The sequence below is a fragment of the Kogia breviceps genome, chromosome 9, assembly GCF_026419965.1.
Source record: "Kogia breviceps isolate mKogBre1 chromosome 9, mKogBre1 haplotype 1, whole genome shotgun sequence".
NCBI lineage: Eukaryota > Metazoa > Chordata > Mammalia > Artiodactyla > Physeteridae > Kogia > Kogia breviceps.
In genome coordinates, this window is record NC_081318.1 from 93653328 (window position 1) to 93678863 (window position 25536).

General features: G+C 37.8%; 2 protein-coding genes across 2 annotated transcripts in view; one reads left to right on the forward strand and one right to left on the reverse strand.

Annotated features, from left to right (window-relative positions):
• Positions 1–14741, forward strand: part of LRRC17 (leucine rich repeat containing 17) — a 30763-nt gene extending 16022 nt beyond the window's left edge. Inside the window, exons 2-4 of the mRNA XM_059074547.2 lie at positions 582–1486; positions 9986–10141; positions 13912–14741. Coding sequence (XP_058930530.1) covers positions 718–1486; positions 9986–10141; positions 13912–14309 — 1323 coding nt within the window. The 5' untranslated portion in view covers positions 582–717 and the 3' untranslated portion in view covers positions 14310–14741. The remainder of the gene's footprint in view (positions 1–581; positions 1487–9985; positions 10142–13911) is intronic.
• Positions 1–25536, reverse strand: part of FBXL13 (F-box and leucine rich repeat protein 13) — a 123200-nt gene that overhangs the window by 43886 nt on the left and 53778 nt on the right. The window contains 2 exon segments of the mRNA XM_059074540.2: positions 20102–20234; positions 22695–22790. Coding sequence (XP_058930523.1) covers positions 20102–20234; positions 22695–22790 — 229 coding nt within the window.

Consider the following 25536-nt stretch of genomic DNA (forward strand, 5'->3'; position numbering starts at 1 on the left):
AAATGACAAGGACAGTTGTAGTTTACCCTGAGCATTTCTGGAGCCCACATTCAACATGATTGGTGATTGGGAGACAGTAAAGGAAAGAAAAAAATAAGCTCAGGAGAACATTCACTGGAGTCCTACTCTTATTTGCGCATCTCAAAGCTGTAAGGAGAATCCCTTTAATTTCTTGAATCCAGTTTCAGTTTTCATAATGCTAAGTCCTAACAGTGTGGAGTACTTCCCCTGGATCAGGCACTGTGAAGTGTCTGATGCACATGAGCCTGTTTCATCTTCCCAACAATACTAGAGGTATCCTCAGTCCCACTTTACAGATGCTGGAGATGAGGTTAAATAATTAGCCTGAGGTCATACCGTTCAGCAAGTAGAAGAGTCTTGATTCACACTCAGGGCCCAAACCTTTAGCCACCAAACCAGGCAAGTAGGAGGGTGTGGAGCCTTCTACACCACTCTTCTGCATGTGCTTTTATTAACGGAATGCCTTTGCTTAAAAATAAAAGTAACTTGAAAACTTGCTATTATTTGTCAATTGCGGTGCTCACAATGGTCTCTAAATATTTTTTCCTCCTGCAATCTAGGGACTCCACCGTACCTCAGCTGGGTCTCATTGTTCCTGAACTGCATTAGTTAAGGTTACCCATACTTGGATTTCAAAGGAATACTTTCATTGTTCCATCTGTCACACCAAGTAATTGGGGCCAGCTGGATGTCAGGATGCGCGTGGTTACCATCTTAATCCTGCTCTTCTTTTGTAAAGCCGCTGAAGGCAAAGGAAGCCCTGGGGGTGCGAGAAACCGAGTGAATCCCAGCCGGGCTGGCGGGAGCCGGAAAGGCTCCAGCCTGGTCAGACGCTACGCTCCAGGTCTCCCCTGTGAAGTGTATACATATCTTCACGAGAAATACTTAGATTGTCAAGAGAGAAAACTAGTTTACGTGCTGCCCGGCTGGCCTCAGGATTTACTGCACATGCTATTAGCAAGAAACAAAATCCGCATACTGAAGAACAACATGTTTTCCAAGTTTAAAAAGCTGAAAAGCTTGGATCTGCAACAGAATGAGATCTCCAAAATTGAGAGTGAAGCTTTCTTTGGTTTAAATAAACTTACCACTCTCTTACTGCAGCACAACCAGATCAAAGTCTTGACAGAGGAAGTGTTCATTTACACTCCTCTCCTGAGCTACCTGCGTCTTTATGACAATCCCTGGCATTGTACTTGTGAGATGGAAACGCTTATTTCAATGTTGCAGATTCCAAGGAACCGGAATTTGGGGAACTACGCCAAGTGTGAAAGCCCACAAGGACTAAAAAATAAAAAACTGAGGCAGATAAAATCTGAACAGTTATGTAATGAAAAAGAAAAGGAACATTTGGATCCCAAACCCCAATTGTCAGGGAAGCCCCCAGTCATCAAGCCCGAGGTGGACTCTTCTCTTTGCCACAACTACGTGTTTCCCATACAAACACTGGACTGCAAAAGAAAAGGTTTGTAAGTTTCTTACTTTTTCGTTTTCATGGATGATTAAAAATGCTTTTTGAATCTTAGGAATCTCTGCATCCCACCATGACTTAGAATTTTGGGAGCATTTCCACCAGAAATCTTTCCCCCATGACAAAGGAATTTATTCCGAGCTCAAGGTGGTTAGTGATTTGGGGAACATTAGAGGAGGGTAGGAGGTATGCTCAGGAGGGGCAGCCATTTGGGTCCTACTCTTATTTGCTCATCGCAAGCTGTGGCTGTAAGAAATTTCTGTAATCTGAAATCCAATGTAATTTAACTTATGTAGGTAAACCAGTGGGTATAAAATCAAGTGCCAATGCTGTCCATATAACCTGATTTACACCAATTAAATTCAAATATGGTTTGTATCTGTGGGGAGATAATAACCTCAAGGAAAACCATGTGCAGAGCAGGACAGGTGAGAACACCACGAGAAGGAAGCCAAGTGGGCTGTAGTGATGGTGTGTCTGTAGTTCTTATAATTTAGTCTCAAGGTTTTCAAAGACACTTGCTAACATCCTTAATTGTTCCCAAATTATCCAAAATAAAACATAAAAATATTGAAAAATAACTAAGTTGAAAGTATTAATCCAAGAACTATGAGACTAAGAATAGCTTTCTAGAATATTACTTTCTGCAAATCATTACTGGCTTTTACATTACACACAATCTTGGGCTAGTAGTGTGTGGGATTTGTGCAGACAGGACAAATTCATGAAATAAGAAAACAGGTGGGATATTTCAGTAAGTCTCCTGACATGTTAGTGAAGACATTCTCAAAGTATGGTCTGGGCACCACTAACCTACCATAGGACAACAAGGCATTTGAGTGTCTGTTTCATTTCTGGCATGGGTTAATGACTTATATGTAATATTAAATTAAAGCCAGATGTCATTGAATTAGGGTCATAGAGAGCATGGTATCATTCCTTCCAGTTATCTTAGGAGAGTTTGTTTTAAGAACAGAAAGGAAAGGTTAAGAGGAACATGGAGACTGGCTCCTCTCAAGGAAACCATAGACAGGAATCTGTGAACTTTGAAGAAGCAGGAGTAAATGTGTTCATTTATTAGCGAAGTCATGCTCAAGACTTGCTCCCTCTCTGACTGTGGAAGGTGGCACCTGGTTAGATCACACCACGACTACATGACACCAAAAGGTTTGCTTACTATGACACTGTGAATTATATATCATTGATGCTAGAGTAGAGCAATTACAGTATCGTAACCTGGGAAATGCCGTTATGGGATCCTCTGAGTTTGAGAGAAAGTGCTCATTAATTGAGAACCTACTATGCTCCAGGTATTCCACACACATGCTGTCTACAGCTGCCAGCAAGGTAGTATTGATAGTATCCCCATCTACAGTTGAGGAAAATGAGGCTAAGGGAGGTTCAGTCACTTGCTCAAGGTCTCACAGTTAAGCAGCAAAACTAAGATTTGAAACTTGGTCCACCCGAGCCTGCTGGCATCCAGAATTAATCTAACCATGTTCAAACAAGCAGCTGGAACAAAGAAAGCATTACAGAACTGCAGAAAAGGCAGTACGTGAACTTTCTCTGTAGCCAGATTGGGTGGAATTTCCCTAACACGGTTAACGGTGGGTACTTGATGCTTCATGCCAAAGAGCATGTTTTACTAGGATTTCCTTTGTGATGCTTAAAAACTTGAATTACATATTTTAAAAACTAATACAAAGCTACTATTCCTAGACTTGAGTTAGAAAAACTACTTGATATCGCTAAGGTTCTATCCTCAAGCTAAATTTAATTTGCACTTGCTGCATCAGGTGACAAAGAGAAAATAGTAGAGTTAAGCTCATTAATTATCTGAGAAAAAGGGTATTAACACCAAATTGAAGATTTCTACAGCTATACCACACTGTAATTTAAGAAAAGATAACATAGTAGGAAATAGCTTTCTTTTTTACTGCTTTTCTACTCTTTGGCCATTGCCTCTCCAGTGAGCCTATTTCTGCCTTTGTCTTTTTTTCCATGATATTTTTCTCTTTTTTCTTGGCAAAAATCAACTTATAAAAATACAAATATATTTTTTATTGCTTTCCTTCCTCAAGTTACTGTTGTCTAAACACAACTTTCCAGATATGCCCCATAAATTCATTCCTCATGCTTTAAAAACACATGATTTACTGGAAAATGGTATAAATAGAGTTTATATGACATGCACAGTTAGTACATATATACTAACACTAAAGGACAACTCAAATTCCTCCACTTATTAATGACGACATAAATTAGAGCCTATACTTTTTAGACTATAAAATGAAGGGTAGGGCTTCCCTGGTGGTGCAGTGGTTGAGAGTCTGCCTGCCAATGCAGGGGACACAGATTCGTGCCCCGGTCCAGGAAGATCCCACATGCCGCGGAGTGGCTGGGCCCGTGAGCCATGGCTGCTGAGCCTGCGCGTCCGGAGCCTGTGCTCCGCAACGGGAGAGGCCACAACAGTGAGAGGCCAGTGTACCGCAAAAAAATAATAATAATAAAATAAAATAAAATAAATAAAATGAAGGGTAGTTGTGTCTTTTAATATCATCAATATAAATCGCTCTCACTATGGTTGATATCAGTCTATTGATTCAGCTGATAATTTACTTTTCATTTTTTGATACGTTGTTGATTCCCATAAGTTTAAAGTCAAAGGTCTTCTCTATTAAATTCCCTTTGGTACTTCCTGGCACAGGGCCATGTTCTTGAGACCGATGATAACAATTGAGCTGCTTTCTTTGCTCTTACAAAGCAGTAATTTAAGCAACTTTTAAAAATAAAAATACATAGAAGTTAAAAATCGTGGCTGGAACTCAAGTATGACACTGAATTTTATCCACTGTAGTTTTCCTTATCCCATTCTATAACTAGATAATAAATGTCAAATTCTGAGAATAAATGTTCAGCAGTGTTCATCTCTTAACTCCCTGCCAAAAGGTAGTAATACTTTTGATTGTGCTTACATGTTGGACACTATGTAGGATCTGAAGAAGCCTAAAACATGCCGTCAAGAGTGGAACTAGCAGTGATATTAATAATGAGAGCAGCCATCTAAATGTTCTGTGTGCCTAAAACATAGCAGTTACATGCATTGTCATTTACTCCTTACAACCTTAAAAGAAATACTAGTATTATTCTCATTTTAGAAGGAAGAAGTTGAGGAGTAGAGAAGTTAAGTTGCCCTTCGAAGGTCACATAGGCAATCCCTAAGCAGTTCCCAAGCCGTTGGCCACCATGCATTGTCCTCCCTTCCTTCAAGATTCTGGGTATGCCTATTAACCAAGAAGAATATATAACAGCCTTCTGGGTGCTTCCTTCCAGTATTGAACCCTCCTCTTTGCGGGCCTCTCACTGTTGTGCCCTCTGCTGTTGCGGAGCACAGGCTCCAGAAGCGCAGGCTCAGCGGTCATGGCTCACGGGCCCAGCCGCTCTGCGGCATGTGGGATCTTCCCGGACCGGGGCACGAACCCGCGTCCCCTGCATCGGCAGGCGGATTCTCAACCACTGCGCCACCAGGGAAGCCCGAACCCTCCTCTTAGGCTCTGTACAATTCATCATGTACATGATCACACTCAAGGAACCGAATACAGATTCCCTTAAAACTCAGGAATTAGTTGTGCCTTTCCCAGCTGACAGATGATAAGTCAGATGGTGTGTGTAGGGTACCTATTACATGCCAATTTGACCACATAGACCTCAAAGACCACTATTTTTGCCTTAAACATCTGACAGCAAGAAAAAGAAACAATAGCTTTATTCACTGGGTGACAGGCACTTTGCCAACAAAACTTAGTCTTTCAAAGGGAATAAATGTGAGATTAGTTGAAAGCCATGTTTATGCCATATTGAGATGGATGGATTTGCCAAAAATACATGAGAGAGTTTTAAAACTGCTTTTTAGCTTCACATTTACCAGAATAATTTACCATTTTAAAGATTTATTTTACTTCTAAGATTAGGGCTGGGGAGAATTATGACCATAAATTGCTCCCAGCTGTCTCTGAAGATAATTTCACCATTAGTTTGAACAATAATTAAGAATCTTTTATTTGCAATACACAGGGCCATTTATATCTCTTTACTTACCACTACCAAGCCTTCAGAGTAGTTCTGACATTGCTGACAATCAAGGTAGCCTACTAAATGAGAAATTACATGGAAAAAATTTCCCAATTTCCTACTCAAAATCAGCAAGGTTTGGTTGGGGGAGAGGCAATGCTTGTCAGGGTTGATAATCAAGTAAATATGATATTTGTTGAAGGTTTACCAAAAATCTCAGCAGCAAATAACCGTGTGGTGCCTGGTCTAGAAATGGGGGCATTGACCAAATTTGACTTCTGGTCTGGGGAAATTTGTATTTGTGTAATCTTTATCAAAGACAAACATACTTCTCATCAACATTTGCATTTCTCATTCACGTTTAAGGTTAAAAACTAAAGAACCGTTTTTACTCATCAATACAACAAATAAGATTTTTCCATGTTTTTCTAAGCCTACTAGTGAAGGCTTTGGTTTGCATTTCCTGGTATTCCTTGTGGATCCTATTTTTACTCAAGTCTGCTGGTAACAATGCCAAAGTTGGTTCTGCAGTTCATATTCGTCTTGCACAGGTCTGCCACATTGCTTAAGCTGGGTTTCAGGGTGTTCTCATCAACATTTTTTTCTACCTATTTATTTGTGGTTAACCCACTTTAGCTTGTCTTACAGTGGTTGCTTGGGAGGGCTATGTCATTCACCCTCATGTCCAGCCCAGCAGATGTGGGTTCAGCAAGCAAGTACTGAAAAATAGGCTGTCTTCCAGGACGTAGGAGTTACTAACTCTGGTGGCAAGGAAGACCTACAGCCCTTAATGGCTTTGTAGGGCCTTGGTGAGGACTTGGGCTTTTATTCATAGTGAGATGGGAAGCAATTAAAGGATTCTGCCCTCTGGAGGATGGCAAGCCATCTGGTCAAATGACAGTATCTCACATGTTTTAACACGATCACCTGGGCTTAGGACAATATTGGGATAATCCAGACAAGAGGTGATGGTGGCTTGGACCAATGTGGTAGCAGAGAAGGAAGAGAGGAGAGGTGGGTTCCTGGGTATTTTGAAATAAAACTCTATTCCTCTTTTTAAAATCTTCTAAGAAAATGCCACAGCCATTCTCAATCATTATTCCAAATGCTAAATGTCAAGAAATTATTTCTTCTGCCTGTCCTCAAGTATCTCTGTGGTGTTCAGTTTTTCCTGGGAGATCCGTCTCCTTGTTTACGTGTAGTGCCCAAGAGAGAATATAGCTCTCCAGTCAGCGTCTTGCTGGTCCTAAAGGGAGGATTACCTCAGCGTTGCAACATTATATAATAAGTTCAAGTCTTAAAATCTTTCACCTTTCTATATGTTGGCAGACACAACTCTAGGTCAAACAAAACAATGTCTTATCAGAGGATGGAAATAAAATCAATGCAAATTTTCAAAGCATTTTTATTACAAGAGGGCTCAATATTTCTGAATCATTAAACTCAACACATTTAATGAGCTCATTATTTCCCATATGTTAGTTAGATAACTTTGTTGCTGCCTAAGAAACTACCCCAAAACTTTGTGGCTTAAAACAACACACTTTATTATCTTACACAACACACTTTATTATCTTACAGTTTCTGTAGGTCAGGAAACCAGACATGGGTTAGCTGAGTCATCTACTTCAGAATCTCTCCCAAGGCTTCAGTAAGATGTGGTTTCACCTGAAGGCTCAACTGGAAAAGTATCCTCTTCCAAGCTCATATGACTGCTGGCAGGATTCAGTTCCTCAAGGACTGTTGGACTGAGGGCCTGAGTTCCTTGCTGGTTGTTGGCCAGAGGCCACCCTTAATTACTTGCCATGTGAGCCTCTCCAAAATGGCAACTTGCTTCATCAAAGCCAGCAAAAGAGAGTCTGCTAGCCAGACAAAAGTCACAATTTCTTGTAACCTAATTATGGAAGTGAGCTCCTATCATATTTGCTGCATTCTATTATTAGAAGCAAGTCACTAGGTTCAGCCCATACTTAAGGGGAAGAGTTTATACAAGGGCATGAATATCAGTAGAGGAGATTGTTGGATGACATTTTAGAAGCTGGCTGCCACATACCACTTATTTATTTATGATATATTAGGCACTGTTCTAAACTTCCCTCAGGAAGCTTCCGTGGCAAGGAGGGTGCAAAAATGAAAAAAATCAGTAAAATGTACACTGTGCCTGATGCTGATAACTGCCATTGAGAAAAAGCAGGAAATGGTATTATCATTGCTGTTGTTGCCTACTTGAAAGCAGGGAGATGTCATTTTAAATGCAGAGCCAGAAAGGTCTGATGGCCATTCCAATATATTGACCCCCACCCCAGTTGCTCCCCAATCCCCACTTAACCCTACGTGACAAGCTTGAGGATTCTAAGCAGATGGAACAGCATAAGTGAAGCAGAAAGGTACCACGAATAGGCAGCAGAGCACAGTGGTTAGAAGCATAATTTGGGGGGCTAGCATGTCTGTGTTTAAATCCTAGAGTGTGTAGCAAACGTAAAATAGATAGCTAGTGGGAAGCAGCCGCATAGCACAGGGAGATCAGTTCGGTACTTTGTGACCACCTACAGGGGTGGGATAAGGAGGGTGGGAGGGAGGGAGATGCAAGAGGGAAGAGATATGGGGACATATGTATATGTATAACTGATTCACTTTGTTATAAAGCAGAAACTAACACACCATTGTAAAGCAATTATACTACAATAAAGATGTTTAAAAAAAAGAAACAAAAAACAACCCCAAACACTCAAGGAAGAGATACAGCAGCAAAATTGTCAGCTGCTTCCCTTTATACCCGCTGAGCCTGGGTGTTATTTAAAAAAAAAAAAATCAGAGTGTGACTATGGGCAAGTTGTGCCTCAGTTTCTTCATCTGTAAAATGGGGATAATGTACTTAGCTCATAGGGTTCTTGTCACGTAATACTTGTTAGGGCACCTAGAAAAAGTTCTTGTACATAGGTACTAAGATGCCAAGATCCCATCAAGAAGAAAAAGCAAATTTAACAGTAATAAGGATACCAGAGAAGGAACTACCAATACCATCCCATTAACCATGGATTCTGAGCTGTTAAAAGAAGGGGGGATATAAGACTGAGTCTTTATGAAAGTAAACATACTATGAGTTAAGAAATCCTATATACCAGAAGGGTTTTTTTTTAATATTTGGGAAAAATTATCAGTAAGTCAGTTATTCTATAGCAAAAAAGGAATTATGGATAAATGGATACCACCTTTCATAAACTTACTGTACCTAGTTCAAGGAATTTCTACTTATTCAGAAAGTCTGGGTCATGCTGTTTCTCAGGTGTGAACTAATCTGGACATTTTATTTGTTGCTTCTAATTTTCTTTTGTCTGGACAGGTTTGTTTCTCTTCACAGGCTTCACTTGCCCTACTTAAAATTGACTAAAACCTCTTCAGAATATTTTGCTAAAGATTAAAAGAAAGGGCAAGTATTATGCTAAAATAAACACACTTTATAGTATTTTAAAGCATGATTTAAAGACAAATATAAATAGTAAGAGACAAATTAGCTGAATCTTGATTTCCTATTAACCTATGAAAAATAACTGGACTCCTCTTCCAGAGGCTTTTTTTGTAGTAGTCATTGTTGTCTCAGTAGTGGTAGTAGTAGTAGCAGCAGCAGCAGCAGCACTATTGTTATTACTGTTTTTCCTGAGGAGTCCAATTACTTCAGTACCTTGGGAAGAGTCAGGGAGGAGTGGTAGAGTATAAATTAAGTCACAAGGATTCAGGGAATAAGTGGGTGATGAGGAAGCAGGGGAGCAAATGAGGACTATTCTTTCTCCAATTTTAGCACCCAAGGAAAGGAGAAATAAGGTTAACAGCCTGAGGGTCATCAAAGTCCAGGGCTTTTTGTTTCTTTTTTAGGATGGCAAGATCTGAGTTTATCTGTTGACAGAAGGAGTCTGAGGAGAGGGATACAATGAAGATGCAACAAAGAGGCAATAATTAATAGTGAAAGGTCTTAGGGGAGTGGGAAGGGAATGGGAGGGGACGCAGGTAGAGTGGTTTGATTTGTGGGTTTCATTTTGTTTCAGCTTTCTGTTTTTAAGAGCGTCCCAGGTGATTCTAACAGGCGACCAGGCTTGAGCCCCACCACCCCGCCTGATGCCCAGCCAGCTGAGCTGCACTGCCTGCTGTCCTGATCTTGATTTCTTGCCGCCTCTAGGAAGTTTCTCAGAACAGTTCAGCAAGGAGTGATATCTGCTCCTCTAAGTGTGATGCACTTGGTTCGCTGGGCTTTGGTGGAATTTAGCATATTCTGAGGCTTGTTCATATAATAATGTTCTTTGGCTTTAGATGGGATATCCCTTTCCCCTTCAAGAGCTGACTCTTCAGTCACACAGGGATAAGAGTGATAGAGCAAATGGAGGCAAGAGGAGAGCTTGATAACCTGAACATTTTTATTTTTTCCAGAGTTGAAGAAAGTTCCAAACAACATCCCTCCAGACATTGTTAAACTTGACTTGTCACACAACAAAATCAACCAACTTCGACCCAAGGAGTTTGAAGATGCTCATGAGCTAAAGAAATTAAACCTCAGCAGCAATGGCATTCAATTCATAGATCCTGGTAAGTTCCACAGAATAGCCCTTTAAACAGGTGACAGGTGTTCTCTGTTTTTTTATTACGGTAACATTTATAGTAAATACAATTTAGTTTTTAAAAAACTGTAAGAAGTCTGAATTTAAATTAAACATGATGCTTATAGTAGAACTTGCTTGGCCCTCAGAAATATTTGCCAAACTGTTGCTTTATGAAGTATGTAATAAGCAACAGTTATTCAGTTGGTCCAAATAAAAGAAGTGTTTTGTAGAATATATTTTTAAAATAAGAGTATATGGCTAGGGCTTCCCTGGGGCACAGTGGTTAAGAATCCGCCTGCCAATGCAGGGGACACGGGTTCGAGCCCTGGTCCAGGAAGATCCCACGTTCCGCAGAGCAGCTATGCCCCCGAACCACAGCTACTGAGCCTGCGCTCTAGAGCCCACACACCACAACTACTGAAGCCTGCACATCTAGAGCCCATGCTCTGCCACAAGAGAAGGCACCGCAATGAGAAGCCCGCGCATGGCAACAAAGAGTAGCCCGGCTCACCACAACTAAAGAAAACGTGCACGCAGCAATGAAGACCCAAAGCAGTCAAAAAAAAAAAAAAAAAAAAAAAATAGGGTATGTGTCTAGTGGTCAATAATATGCTAAACATGTCGTGATTTTTAAAAGGAAATTCAGATCTGGCATTTTCTTTGCTTTTCATTAAGTCCAAACTTTTTTAAAGTAAGACTTTAACTTGTTTAAAGTAAATTTGAAATAATCTGCTAAGCAGAATAAATTAAGCTCATAAAATTAAGGTCTAGTCTGCTCATAAATTAAGATAAAATGTGCTCAAATTAGAGCCAGATGGATTTTATCTAATCCTAGATCAAGATCAATTCTCTCTTCCATCCTTCAAATCTCTTCTCCATTTGCTAAGCAAAGCCTCTGACAAAAATGAGCATGGTAAGTTAACTCACTGAATTTTAGAAAGAACTGAGAATTACTGCAATGTTGATCAGATTTGTAACATACGTAATATTTGTGCCTTCGCAGGGCCTTCACAATTTGAAAAGTTCTGTCTTTTTTTTTTTTTTTTTTTTTTTTTTGTGGTATGTGGGCCTCTCATTGTTGTGGCCTTTCCTGTTGCGGAGCACAGGCTCCGCACGCGCAGGCTCAGCGGCCATGGCTCACGGGCCCAGCCGCTCCGCGGCATGTGGGATCCTCCCGGACCGGGGCACGAACCCGTGTCCCCTGCATCAGCAGGCGGACTCTCAACCACTGCGCCACCAGGGAAGCCCGAAAAGTTCCGTCTTTAAAAATGTGTATTACTACTATTAATAGTATAATGTTAATGTCATAAGCATTTTGAGTACGATTGTTTCTTGTTTTCTTAAATGTAATTTAATACCATTAACAGAGCATGAGGATTTTAACATTGTAGAAGTAAAAACTAAAAATGAATATTCTAGAGCTACCAAGGCATATTTTAGTATTAATAACATTTTTAAATATTAAGAAATCATAATTTTAAAAAATTTTGAAAGGAACAGCAATATGCTACGCTCATACCTTAGCCTGTACAGATAGTGTAAACTTGGGAGTATCTTCAAATTTTGAGATCAAAAGCAATTTTCATTTTACAGTGAATAAGAATGCTATAGAGATACTCTTCTCCCAAACAAAGTGATCATTGTATTAGTGTGCAGGTCAGTCACTGGTAGCCGGTCTCCACAAAGCCAGGCCACAGGGTGAAGAATCTGGAGGTGGAGATCCTCTTTTGCTCAATGAGAACCAAAGAACTGCAAGACAAGCATGCCTGTCTCGGGTCCCTGGGCAAGTGTCTATCCTCCCGCTCGCCCGCATGCAGCAACAAAGACCCAATGCAGCCAAAAATAAATAAATAATTTTTTTAAAAAGAAAAGAAAATTGTGAGATCATTAACTCACAAAATGTGAGCAAATTTTTTAAAATGCAGTGTCTTCAGAACTATCATTGCAAGGGCTGACCTTTTTTTTTTTTTTTTTTGCGGTATGCAAGCCTCTCACTGTTGTCTCTCCAGTTCCTGAGCACAGGCTCGGGATGTGCAGGCTCAGCGGCCATGGCTCACGGGCCTAGCCGCTCCGCGGCATGTGGGATCTTCCCAGACGGGCGCACGAACCCGTGTCCCCTGCATCGGCAGGCGGACCCTCAACCACTGCGCCACCAGGGAAGCCCAAGGCTGACCTTTTGCTCCTCCCCAGCCACCTGCTCCCCTCTCCCAATGACCCAAGTCATTGCTTTGCACCAAAATATACTTCTTTGGAATTAAGGGTTTTGTCTGAGAACAAATGATATGAAAATAGTTAATGGTATTAGTTTGAGAGCATATTTTTCAAATTCAAAATAAGGGCACTATGCTCTGACGAGAGTATTTTAAAAGAACAATGAGAAAATGTTTGAAACAGAAACAGAATATTTGAAATCAGCATTGACCTGTAAATTCTAGAGTACCTTGTCAGTTTACATAAACTGAAGTAGGGATAATTTAGGTTTAGATTTCTTTACTCTCAGAGGCGAAGAAAAAGCTTTTTGTTGTATTATTTTGTGTTATGTGTTTGATATTTGTTTTAATTATCCACCCTCCAGCAGAATTAAATACATACGGTTTCAAAGCTGATAGCTACCATAGCTTGCCAAATTACAACCAGATGTCTTCAAAATGTTGATAAAACTTTTTTTGGTTTTGGACAATACAAGAATATAATTCCTTCCCCCTGGGAAGGAAACTGGGAAATGGCTATTTTCTAGGCATTTTCAGAGTTATATCCCAGAGAGCTGTCAAATCATCCCCAAACACATTTCTCATTTTTTATGCACTTAATGTCTTACATTTGAGATATTTTCCTAATTCATGCCTTTTTTGTGGCATCTTTCCAGTGAGTATTAAAAAATGCATATGAGCACACAGTACATTTTTAGACAGCTAACTTAAAACTGATTTTTCAAATAAAATATTGTATTCTAGTCAATTTAATCAAGGGGAAAGCGTTGTCTGAGTAAAAACATATTTCAGAATTTTGCGTTTAGACACGTATACTATTGGGGAAATATAATTAAAACCGAAGTCTTCACCCAACACAGAAATTCTCTCCACAAAGGTAGTAGAGAAAGAAGATTCTTTTATTATTGAATAAGCATTAAACCAGAATGTGATGTACATCACAGGCAATCTGCTAAGAGATTACAGAGACAGAAAGAAATCTCACCCTTTGTATAGCCAAGCAGATACAACCTAATACATACGTGATTTCAGGATAAACGATAACTAGTTCTTAAGTAAGAAGACTTGACAGCACCGTTTGTCAAACATTGTTCATTCTAGCCTTACTCGCAAGTGAGTTGGCATCTGTGTTAGCTAATAGGCTTTATCAAGAGGAAAACATACTTCTGTCTTTATGACAAGAGGTAATTTTGTGACTTGGAACAAGGCTCCTACGCCCCCACAGAAACTGGGAGACAGGTGTTATCTCCCTTGATGTTTCCATTTCAAAGAGATGGCTCCCAGGTTCTTAAGAAGGATGAGCCTCATAAAGCTGGAAAAGGCCTCTTTAGTCTTCTAAAGGATATGTACACATTTCAGAGACGAGAAAGTACTTGCAAGTTTTCTAAAGTTAGAACTCTGAGAAAAAGGAGGGGAGGGAAATCTTTTCCTTTATTTTCAATAGAGAGAATTAACTCTCTTATTTTTAATTTAAATTTATCCTTATAATACACAGTGCACTTAACCCAATTACCCAGTTGGTTTAATAAATATTTTCTGTTTCTAGCTGCTTTTTTAGGACTCACACATTTAGAAGAGTTAGATTTATCAAACAACAGTCTGCAAAACTTTGACTATGGAGTATTAGAAGACTTGTATTTTTTGAAACTCTTGTGGCTCAGAGATAACCCTTGGAGATGTGACTACAACATCCACTACCTCTACTACTGGTTAATGCATCACTACAACGTGCACTATAATGGCCTGGAGTGCAAAATGCCCAAAGAATACAAAGGGTGGTTTGTGGGAAAATATGTTCGGAGTTACTATGAAGAATGCCCCAAAGACAAATTACCAGCATACCCTGAAACATTTGACCAGGATACAGAAGATGATGAATGGGAAAAAATACTTAAGGATCACACAGCAAAGAAACAAAGTGTAAGAATCACTATTGTGGGATAACTTAGAAATTGTTCTGGTTGCAGCTAATTTTGTATTTGCTTAACTGGTGTTGGAAAACCGCATGTTTACATTTTGATTAACTGTTTTACCTATTTATGCAGGGTTACCCAGCTAAAGGAAGGTTCCCTTAATTATTATTATTGTTGTGACAGTATAGTAATCAAGGGAATACTCTCATCCTGCTTGCCTGCCTGTTTGCAGAACAGCTTTTGATGATGATTCCACACTGGTAACCTGCAGGAGTTGGGTCCTAATGATGGCGTTAGAAGGTCATAATGTTCTGTATAAATGTTTTTACTGCTTTTTGAAAATTAAAAGAAACCTGGTTCATTTTTACATGCTTTTCAAGAGCTGCTTGTACATGCCTAAAGATGATCAAAATGAAGAGATACAAATGCTTAGTAATAATAAAATTTAATTCTCTCCCCTCTGCCCCCCAACTTTTTTTTTTCAGTAAGTCAGCTTATGCATTGAGTAAATTTCCATTTCTGATTCCTGTGCACTCCAAAATGAGGTCCTGGTAAACCCAGATTCTCAACTACTTTTCACTGATCCTTGCAAAAAACTGTCAAGCTAGACCTGAAGGAGAATTGCCACAGGCAATAAGCCAAGAATCTGAGAATTATATTAGAGACCGTTCAGAAGATGGGACTCTCAGAAGCAGTTGTAGATGATGTGAACATGAGAGCTCTGAACAGGTATAAACACTAGTAAATGTGGAAACAGCACTGGTTCTTTTAACAGAGTTCAGACTAGGAAGCCACCTGTCAGTGAGAAAGATCTGAGAGCCCTTCCTGCTAAGCTAATATGTCAAGGAACATAAAACAGGATGAAATTAGGATTCAGGGTCAGGATTTGGGATGAAAAAGAAGCAAACAAAAAGGGAAGTGATATCAGAAGCAACTGAGGGCAGAGGTGGTACCCAAGAGAAGCCCCATGATTTGTGTTGCAGGTTAAAATTAGCTCACCTCGAGAAACAATCACCAGAAAGAGAGGAAGTGTCTGGAGACTGACCCCATCAGTTTGTATTTTGATAGTAGTGTACTATTAGAGAAATAAAATGAAAAGAAATATGTACATATCATTAGAAATACCACTTTTTCCTTTTTATGCAGATTTTCTTTTCACTGAGTTGAATATATTTCCATTTCTTATATCAAGGTATTCATACAAAGGTTAGCAACTGGTCTTATCTGATACTTGTACAAATTTCCAAAGTACAGAACATGGTAAATAACAAATAGTATTGAGCATTTCTTTTTTTTTTTTTTTTTGGCTGCACCACGTGGCTTGCAGGATCTTAGTTCCCCAACCAAGGATTGAACCCAGGCCACAGCAGTGAAAGCACCAAGTCCTAACCACTGGTCCTCCAGGGAATTCCCTTGAACATTTCTTAAACACCTATTAGAGGCCAGACACTGTGCTAAGAGCTTCACGTATTCTATTTCTAATTCTCACAAGATCCCTCTGAGGTACATCATATTATCTGCCTTTTCTAGATGAGGAATCCAAGGCTTAGAATGTAGGTAACTTGGATAGAGCCACAAAGCTGGCAGGTGGCAGAGCCTGGATTCAGGTCCGCCTAAGTCCTTTCTACTGTGCAAGGCTACAGAGCACTCTAAAAGTTACCTTTAGTCATGGCTGCCTCACAACAGAACTTCCAGAAACAGACACTAAAAGAATAGTAGGTGCTTTTTCTCCTGAACCACCTATGAGGGTGGGCGATAATCTTTGGGTCAAGTCAGTTAATTCTATTAATATGTATAGGAAACCAAGAGAGTGGGAAGCTGGAACAATTGCTGGAGCTGGTGGTTCAGGAAATGACAGCTGGATTGTAAGGTTCTAACCGCTATGCGCATTTTATCAATGGTTTGGGTCAGGGTGGAGACTTAGAAATACTGGTTCTCAATGCAAATTCTCACGTTGTTCAGCATGAGGTATTGAAGGTAGCTGTTAAGTTTGAAGTGTTACCAGAGAGATGTAATAAATTCACTTATTGTTGATGAGCACTCAGAGTGGAATATTAAAGAAAACATCCAAGATTTGATGGTGGAGAAAGCCAGGTGGGACCTCAGTGGAAGACAGAGGCACACAGTAGGAATGTGAGGGTTCTGGAAAGAAATAAGGGCATTAAATCTGATTCAGAGAAAGGACCCAAGTTACTCTCTGGTTTAATTTTTGGAGGCTAGCTGGGAATTTTATTGGTTTATTTTTATATTCAGGATCATTCCCAGGGATCTATTTGAAAATAAAGCTCTGGAACACATCATGATAGAAATTGATCCAGACCACCCAAAAGTAAGTCATTTAGAATTGCTAATATCTCCCAGGGCCAAAATTTAAATACATTTTTAAAAGCTTAAAATTTGCTCTTTTTTTGTATCAGAGTTTATATTTTTTCAGGGAAGCATAGTTGATCAGTGATGGAATTAATAATTAGATACCTCCTCTTCTGCTAATTTCTTTTTTAAATTAATTTTTATTGGAATATAGTTGATTTATAATGTTACATTAGTTTCTGCTGTACAGCAAAGTGAATCAGTTATACATATACATATATCCACCCTTTCTGCCAATTTCATACTTGATTGATTAATAACTTGCCTTTGCAACTTTCTTCTGTTCAATAGGTGATGAAATTCAAGAGATTTTTTTAAAGTGTATTTTATGGTAGTCAAAAATAATACAATCCTGAGATCTACATATTTGAACATATATGTTTAAATATCACTTGAGTTTTTATCCAAATACCCAAGTGGTTTTTTTTTTTTTTTCGACTAGTTCTAAGATTCATTGATTTTTCTGAAGTAAATAAGATTTACTACAAGCTGAGTTCTCCTGAGTCCTAAGCCTGAGTCAGCTCTGGCCTAATTCTTGATGATTTGGGAAAGATATTTAACATTAAACAGTTCAGATTATTCATTTACTAACCATTTCCTCCTCTGGAGTTTATGCCCTGGATCAATTAACATCTGTTTCTGAGAAATCTGAACAAGTCTCCTGCTCTAGCAAATAGAAGCAATTCAGTAATGAGAATCTACTTGCCTAAATTCTGTGAGATGTTGGGGCTTCTTTCTGCAGGAGGTAGAGTGTTGGTGAATGATGAGAAGATGTCATATGTATCAGTCAACAGTATAACAAGGGAACTCCTATAAGACCATCATCTGCCTTTTCAGCAGAAACTCTGTACGCCAGAAGGGAGTGGCATGATATTTTTAAAATGATAAAAGGAGAAAGAATAATCTACTCAAGGCTATCATTCAGATTCAAAGAAAAGATCAAGAGTTTTATAGACAAGCAAAAGCTGAAAGAAACTGGGTTTACAAGAAATGTTAAAGGGACTTCACGAAGTGGGAAAGAAAAGGCCACAAGTAGAAATATGAAAATTACAAAAGGAAAAATATCTCATCGGTAAAGGCAAATATACAGTAAAGATAGCACATCAACCACTTGTAAAGCTAGTGGGAAGTTTAAAAGACAAAAGTAGTAAAATCATCTATATCAACAATAAGTAGTTAAGAGATGCATGCAACGAAAGATGTAAACTATGATGTCAAAAACAAACTTGGGGGGAGTAAAAATGCAGGGTTGTTAAAATGCATTCAAACTTCAGAGATTAGGAACTTAAAATAATCAAACATTTATAAAGATTGCTGTATATACACCTCATGGTAACCACAAACCAAAAATTTATAATAGATACACACACACAAAAAGAGAAAAAAAATCCAAACAAAACACTAAAGATAGTCACCAAATCACAAGGAAAGAGAGCAAAAGAAGAAAAAAGTAACAAATTGGTTTAAGATAGCAGACTAAGCACATGTTTCAGTTTTCCTCTCTTACCCAAATTATAAGAAATAAATGATTTTTAATCTATAACATCCTTGGAAAACAAAAAGGAATTCTCTTGGTGGATCAGAAATTAATAGTTCCTAAAAATCCAAAGGCAGACATGACCAGATTGAATGAGGAACATGCATAAGATGGCTGCTGTCAAAGATGGAGCAGCATTATATCTTTATGAAGGATGTGTCCCAGAAATTAAAAGATAAAATCATATTAACACCATTCTCATTAAAAATATGAGAAAAGGACTCGAGAACAAGACAAGATGGCTGCATATCCTTGCTACTGAAAAAAAGAAGTAAAAGATACAAGAATAGGAATGAATGGAAATAAAACTGTTAATATTTCCAGATGACATGATAATCTACCTAGAAAACCTAAAAGATTCAACCAACAAACTTAAAACCAAGAGGATAGTTTAATACGTGATCAGGTAAAATAACATCGTATATAAAGCTCCTGCTTTCTTCAGCACCAGCAATAACCAATTAGAATTATTCCATTTTGTATTTTTCTTTTTTCAATTAAAAAAATATTACTGATAACAGTTGAAACCCCTTGTGAACCTCTTCCCCATTTCATTCAACCCTCTCCACCTCAGAGGTAACCACTATCTTGCATTTGAGGTTTTTGATTTCCATGCATGCTTTTTATATTTTACTGTGTGTGTGTGTGTGTGTGTATGTACAAGTGCCCTTGAATGTATAGTATTGAAATTATTTCCAAATATAAAGTATATGGTATTATTTTACACATGAAAAGTTGTATACAAATGGTATTAGATTATGTATATCATTCTGCAACTTGCTTTTGCCCATTAATATCTTTAGACTCATCCATGTTGATATTTACATGTGTTTATGGCATTCTTTCTCATTATCTGAAGTCAACATGGATGTATACTTTTTTAAATCTATTTTTTCTCTCATTTCCAGAAATACATATGGAAACTTAAAAATGTACCTCAAAGGACATATGGGTTAATGCAATGGGCTGAATGTGTCCCCCCAAAATTCACATGTTGGAATCCTAACCCCCAATGTGATGGTATTAGGAGGTGGGGCCTTTGGGATGTAATTAAGGTGGAACTCTCATGAATAGGATTAGTGCCCTTACACAAGGGATTCCAGAGAGCGCTCTCTCCTGCTCTCTACCATGTGAGGATACAGGGAGAAGATGGAAGTCCACAACCCAGAAGAGGGCCCTCACTAGAGCCCAACCACATTGGCACCTTGGTCTTGAACTTCCAGCCTCTAGAACTATGAGAAATAAGTGTTTGTGGTTTATAGGCCACCCAGCCAAAATGGAACTTTATTATAGCAGCCTGAACTAAGACAATTAAATACAGACTTCACAAAACAGCTTGGAAAAAACAGGAAATAACCTCAATGTCCATCAATAGGAAGAATGTTAAATAAGCTACAGTATAGCCATAGTATGGGAAAATAATTTAGTAGTTCTATATGTACTGACATGAAAAGATTTCCAAGACATAATAGAAAATATAAGACAGTATGATCCCTTCAATGTTAAATATTAAAATTGTGTATTTTTAATCACAAATATGTAAATGTATTTTAGAAAAACAGAAAGACTGATAATGTTGAGTACCGTGGGGTATGTGAATGGGTTTGAGGGAGATGAAGGTCGATTTCTGCTTCTACTGTCTATTGTTAGAATTTCTTTAATGAGAAGTTCTTATATTGTATTTTTTTAGTGGATAAACTAATGACATATAGATAGAAAAATGTTAGACAAAAAAAAGCAGTCAATAAGAATGACCAAAGGACCAACTCCCAGGGCATACAATCCAGCAAGAGCTGACTATATTATAGGACTTTTAAATAGTTTTAATAGGCATTCTTATGGCATAAGGCGGTAATTGAAGTTTCCATTTTAAAATACAGGAAAGCAAGACAAACAGTTGTAATGAACATACTTACTGACAGATGTCAAAGTTTTCAATTGGAGAACACAACCACGAAAATTCAAGCACAGCACATTTAGACGCCACCTTTGCAAAGTAAACACTATGTGTTTATCTGTGATTATATTTTTTACTGTGGAAAAATCAATCTAAAAAGGATAAACAAAAACATTAAGACATGAGAGAGATCTTTTGCATGTAAAACTTTTAAAATATTTTTAAAGCATCAAAGAACTAAATTTTCTTCATCTCACCACTCATTTTTTTTTATTTCTTTGGATTTTTTGTGGTCATTCCCAGGTTTAATTACAAATAGATTTTTTTTCATGGTCATTCCTAGGTTTAATTAAAAACAGATTCCAAATGTCCAGTCCAGGTTGAGAGCTGGGAGGGCAGGGGTCTCACATCCACCCCTCAAAAGAATCAACTGTCTTAGAGTGGCCTGGATGCCCCCCTATAATTCCAGGTGAGCCCCAAGGCTTCCCCCTTCTTCAATGTCAGTGAACCCTCCAGGGTTCATCATTAATGTGTGCCTGCTTCTTTTTTCATGAGCACAAACTATACATTGAGTCCTTGACTATGGGAAAGGCAATTTAGAGTGTGTGGTCTATAATGGCCTTTTCATAACTCATAATTTGGAGGGGGTAGTTCTAGAGAAAAGGAAAGATGACCTGAGTGTACCTGGCTGATTATATGTAAAACTGAAGAGCACAGTGGTTTAGTGAGCTCCTAATGGCCAGGGCTGGTTGATAAACAATAACATAGTATTTTTTAAATGGAAGTATAGTTGATAACAATAACATAGTATTAATACTATCTTTCAGCTAAAAGGTTAAGTATATGAACATCCACTTTCTCATTGACTTCTGAACAAAACTATTCTTTGTGCTGAAATGTTTGTTATAGTTGCGCCACATTTGAGCACTCACAAATAAAGGAAAAAATAACTGCAAATGAAGGACAATGCATAATTGAGGAAAGAGAAATTAGCTGAACATAAAGCAGCTTAACTTCCTATCCTGGCATTGTTCTTCACTGCCATATGCTCATATTTTCTTCATCTTTACCCAATGAAGTTTTGGCAGAAGTGCTGGCTTTTTCTGCCAGTTTTCTGCAAGATTTGTCCTGATTTTAATATTGTACATGTTCTTTCTCTTCCAGATCATTTGGTTTTATTTATTTTTCTTCTTTATGGGTTTTCCAAAGGAAAAGGTAACACCTAATCTGTCACATAAGTAAGAGATTTATTACTTTAAATCAGTGGTTCTTAGTGTGATCCTGGGACCAGCATCAGCATCACCCAGGAACGTGTTGGAAATGCAAATTCTCAAGCCCCACCCCAGACCTACTAAGTCAGAAACTCTGGGGGTGGCAACCATCAATCTGTCTTAACAATCCCTTTAGATGATTCGAATGCATTCTAAAGCTTAAGAATCACTGCCTTCAACTAAAAATACATCTAAGACAGGAATACTAAATTTGGTAGCTAAGAGGGGTTAACTAAGACAGAAGCAAGCACATTTTCTTATTGCCATTGCTGCATAAGGTGAGAGTAGAGCAGTATAGCCAAGAATGGGGTGGTGTTCTGATGAGATGTAAAGATTCTGAGTTGACTTACGGAGCTAGATTCCCTGTACCTTGTCAACTCCTCTTAGTTTCTTTGTCAAAGTTTCTGCAGAATGGCCCCGACCACCTATTTATAGGTCAGTCTGAGCACATGATATCATTTGTCCTCCAATCAATAGCAATTTAGGAGGGGTGGTGAAGCCAGCTATTTACTGGACTTAGGTGACAAGGAAAATGTTACCAACTCCAACATTTGTTGATGGCATAAATGATCACAGTTGTTAAGATTAAAGCAATTATCCAAGAAAAAGAAAAGAAAGGTCATCAGGGATAACACATGCTTATTTTCTATTGTTGGCTAAGACCTACCACCCAATGTCTCTTTGGAATGAAAAATATAAGCTAGTTCTAGTTTATGACAATAGTACAAAAATAGTGCAATGACAAGAACAATACAGAGGCATGAGCCTAGGACTCTGCATTAGAAAATTCCTGAGTGTGTGTGTGTACATGTGCATGCAAATACACTAAGAATTATCAAACAAGCTTTGCTTACATGTTGTATATTTTAGCCCTATTTCATGCTCAGTAATTTTTTTCCTTTACTCCATATTTTATGCTGCTTTGTTGTATTTTTTGAACCAACAATAATAGCTAATATTTATTGAGTGCTGCCTGCATGCCAGGCTCTACAGTAAGCACCTTGCTTGCATTTTCTCAATATATCTCTGGAGCTCCTTGAGTAAGGCAATGTTAAGCCTAACTCAGATATAATGGGGCTTTGTTTCAATCCAAAAATAATATTCAATTTATTTCTACTATTTAAATTAGAAAATACTCATATTGAATCTCTTCAAATAACATTTTTTAATCTTGTCCTTCAGGCTTGTGCCTGGACAAAAGAGAAACAAATGCACCTACTTTTTGTGGCCCCATGTTGTGGAGCAGGGAAGAAGGTAGTCCCCATTACAGGTGGCTTTATAGCAGTCTATTCTCCTTTGAGAACTAGAATAAAGACATAGCTTCAGGTCGTGTCTACTTACACCATTCCACAATGAGCTCATTTGTGTCATCAACAAGCAGGAGCGATTAACTTGACCACATATTACCACATCTCTTAAACTGAGGTAGGAGAAAATCTAAACACAAAGAAAAAAATTCACGATTTTGAAAAAATATGTGAATTTTGATCTAACTCTTCAATTTACCATTTTGTGTGAGTGTGTGTGTGTGTTAATAATGGTAATGTAATCCGTATATTGTGGTAGCAGGGGTTTATGTGCTTGAATTTTATCTGAAGGTAGGAATTTTATCTAGTTCTAGAACTTATCTGATGATGCCTTTGATATAATTTGATCAAATTGATAGTTGCAGAAGGATGGTGAGGAAGATAGGTAGATTTATTTTATTTTCTGAATGAAAGTGGTATTCTGCTAGAAAGTGAATAATTTCCCTAAATAGTAGCTGGTACTACATAGAAGGCATTCAATAATTATTTGCTGAACTGGATTCTTTTTAAAGTTATAGGATTCCTGGGAAAGATCAATAAACCCACTTTGGCTTCTATTTCTAGAAAAATGGTAGACTAGAAAATCTGGAAATCCTCTTGATACAAAACATCAGTAAATGCTAAAACAAACATTTAAAAATATTTCCTTTTTAAATTTTTTAAAATTTCAGCTTTATTGAGGTATTATTGACATAAAATTGTAAGATATTTAAAGTGTACATCATAGTGAGTTGATTTATGTATACATTGTAAAAGAATTCCCCCATCTAGTTAAATTAAACATCTAACATCTCACATACTTATCTTTATTTATTTATTTTTATGAGAACATTTAAGTTCTACTGTGTTAGCAAATTGCAATTATACAACACAGTGTTATCAACCATAGTCATTATTTAGATGACTTTACTTTTAATCTGAAGTGTATTCGATTATTTATCTCTGTGTATTACTTTAGATTCTCAGACCTTATTCATCTTATAGCTGAAAGTTTATACCCTTTTTCCAAACTCCCTATTTCCCTTACCCCATAACCCCTAATAATCACTTTTCTCCTCTCTAAAACAAACATTTGTTTTTTAAAAATAACTGAGTTTTCAAGAAAGTAAGGAAAATATCCAGGTCCCCAATCTTTGTAAAGCCAGACGCACAATAAGATATCCATGCCATAGCTGCTTGGGATGGGAGAACGGTGGAGGTGGTTGCTGCTTTTCATAACAAATAGGTTCAGATTTTACTGGCCATGCAGAGACAGAAAAAGTTACCAGGCTTATACAAAGCTGGAGGTCATAACTGAGTCAGAGGGAGAAAGAGAAGGAGACAGAGAAAAGGAGAGAGACAGAGAAATCCAGGATTATAAAAAAGAGAGATGTAAAAACAAAACAAAAAACTGCTATTGACAAGAGAAAAACTAAACTACCTAGCCTGGGATGAAAAAAATTTCCCAGAGAATTTGTAACCAAAGACCACTTATTGTGTGCATTGGAATTTAAATTTTAGTTATTTGTGGGATCTAACTTGAATTTATTACCTTTGTAATTGTATTTGATACATTAACATGAAAAGAGTTTCCAACTTGGTAGTAACTATGGGGCATTTGGCAGAAATAAATACCCTCTCTCTAAAGAAACACACCCTCAAACCTGGCCTTGTAGAATTCCTACAGATTAAGCCACAACAAAATGAGCTCTCACTAAAAATTACAAAACACAGGAAGGAAAAAATGTCCAACAAGAGTCAACAACAGAAAAACAATAACTTCATGAATAAAATTGTCAGTAATCATGAAAACATTAAGGTGATGAAGACAAAAAAAATCTTGAGAAAAGCTGTTGTTGAAAAAAGGACTGGGCAGATTTATAAAGAAACCAAATAAAATTCATGGGAATTAAAAACATAATGATTGAAACTAAAAACTCAACAGACGAGTTAAATAGCAGAAGAAACCCAGCTAATACAAGAAATAGCAAACTGGATTATGTATAATGAAATTACACAGGATAAAGCACAGAGAGATAAAGAGATGGAAAATATAAAGGAGGTTAAGAGACACATTATATAACATAAAAAGGTCCAATATTCTATATATCTTTATAGAATATCCAGAAGGAAGGAACAGAGCAAATGGAATCAAAGCAAAACTCAAAAATATTACAGACAAAAATGCTTTAGAACTGATGCAAAGCAACAATTCTCAGATTTAAGAAACACAAGAAATCCCAAACAGGATAATCAAGATACCATGGCTTTGTAGTGAAATTGCAAAAGGCCATAAGCAAAGGAAAACCTTAAATGCAACCGGAGACAGATTACCTACAAAAGAATGTCACTTCGCAGTCACAGAAAGCATAGTCAGCAGAAACTACTTACCAATCTCAGATACCACATGCAAGTAAATTACAACTCAAGGATGAGTATTAAGTAAAGACACTCTACGACAAAGACTGAGAGAGTTTGCCTCTAATAGACCCATCACAAAACAACTTCTAAAGGACATTGAAATCAGAGGAAAGGAGTGAGATGAAACAGTAATGATGGGGAAAGAAATTTAATAAGCATAAGGGTAAACCCAGCAACCTTATAAAAACGTATAAGGATGATGACACGTGGGAGTACAAAAAACAAGGGACAAAACCACTAGAATATATTCATATTCTAAGACTGGAGAAAATAATCAGTTAAAATGTTCTAAATTCCATTAATTAGGAAGAAAGTACAGCTATTAATTTACTTTAGGCTTTATTAAGGTAAATGCACATGTCAAAAATATTTAAGAGAAGCCAATGGATATCTTCTAACACATGAAAATGGGGACAAGGGGGTAGCTTTTAAAATACAATAAATAAAGGCAGGAAAGGACAAAACAGAAGTACATA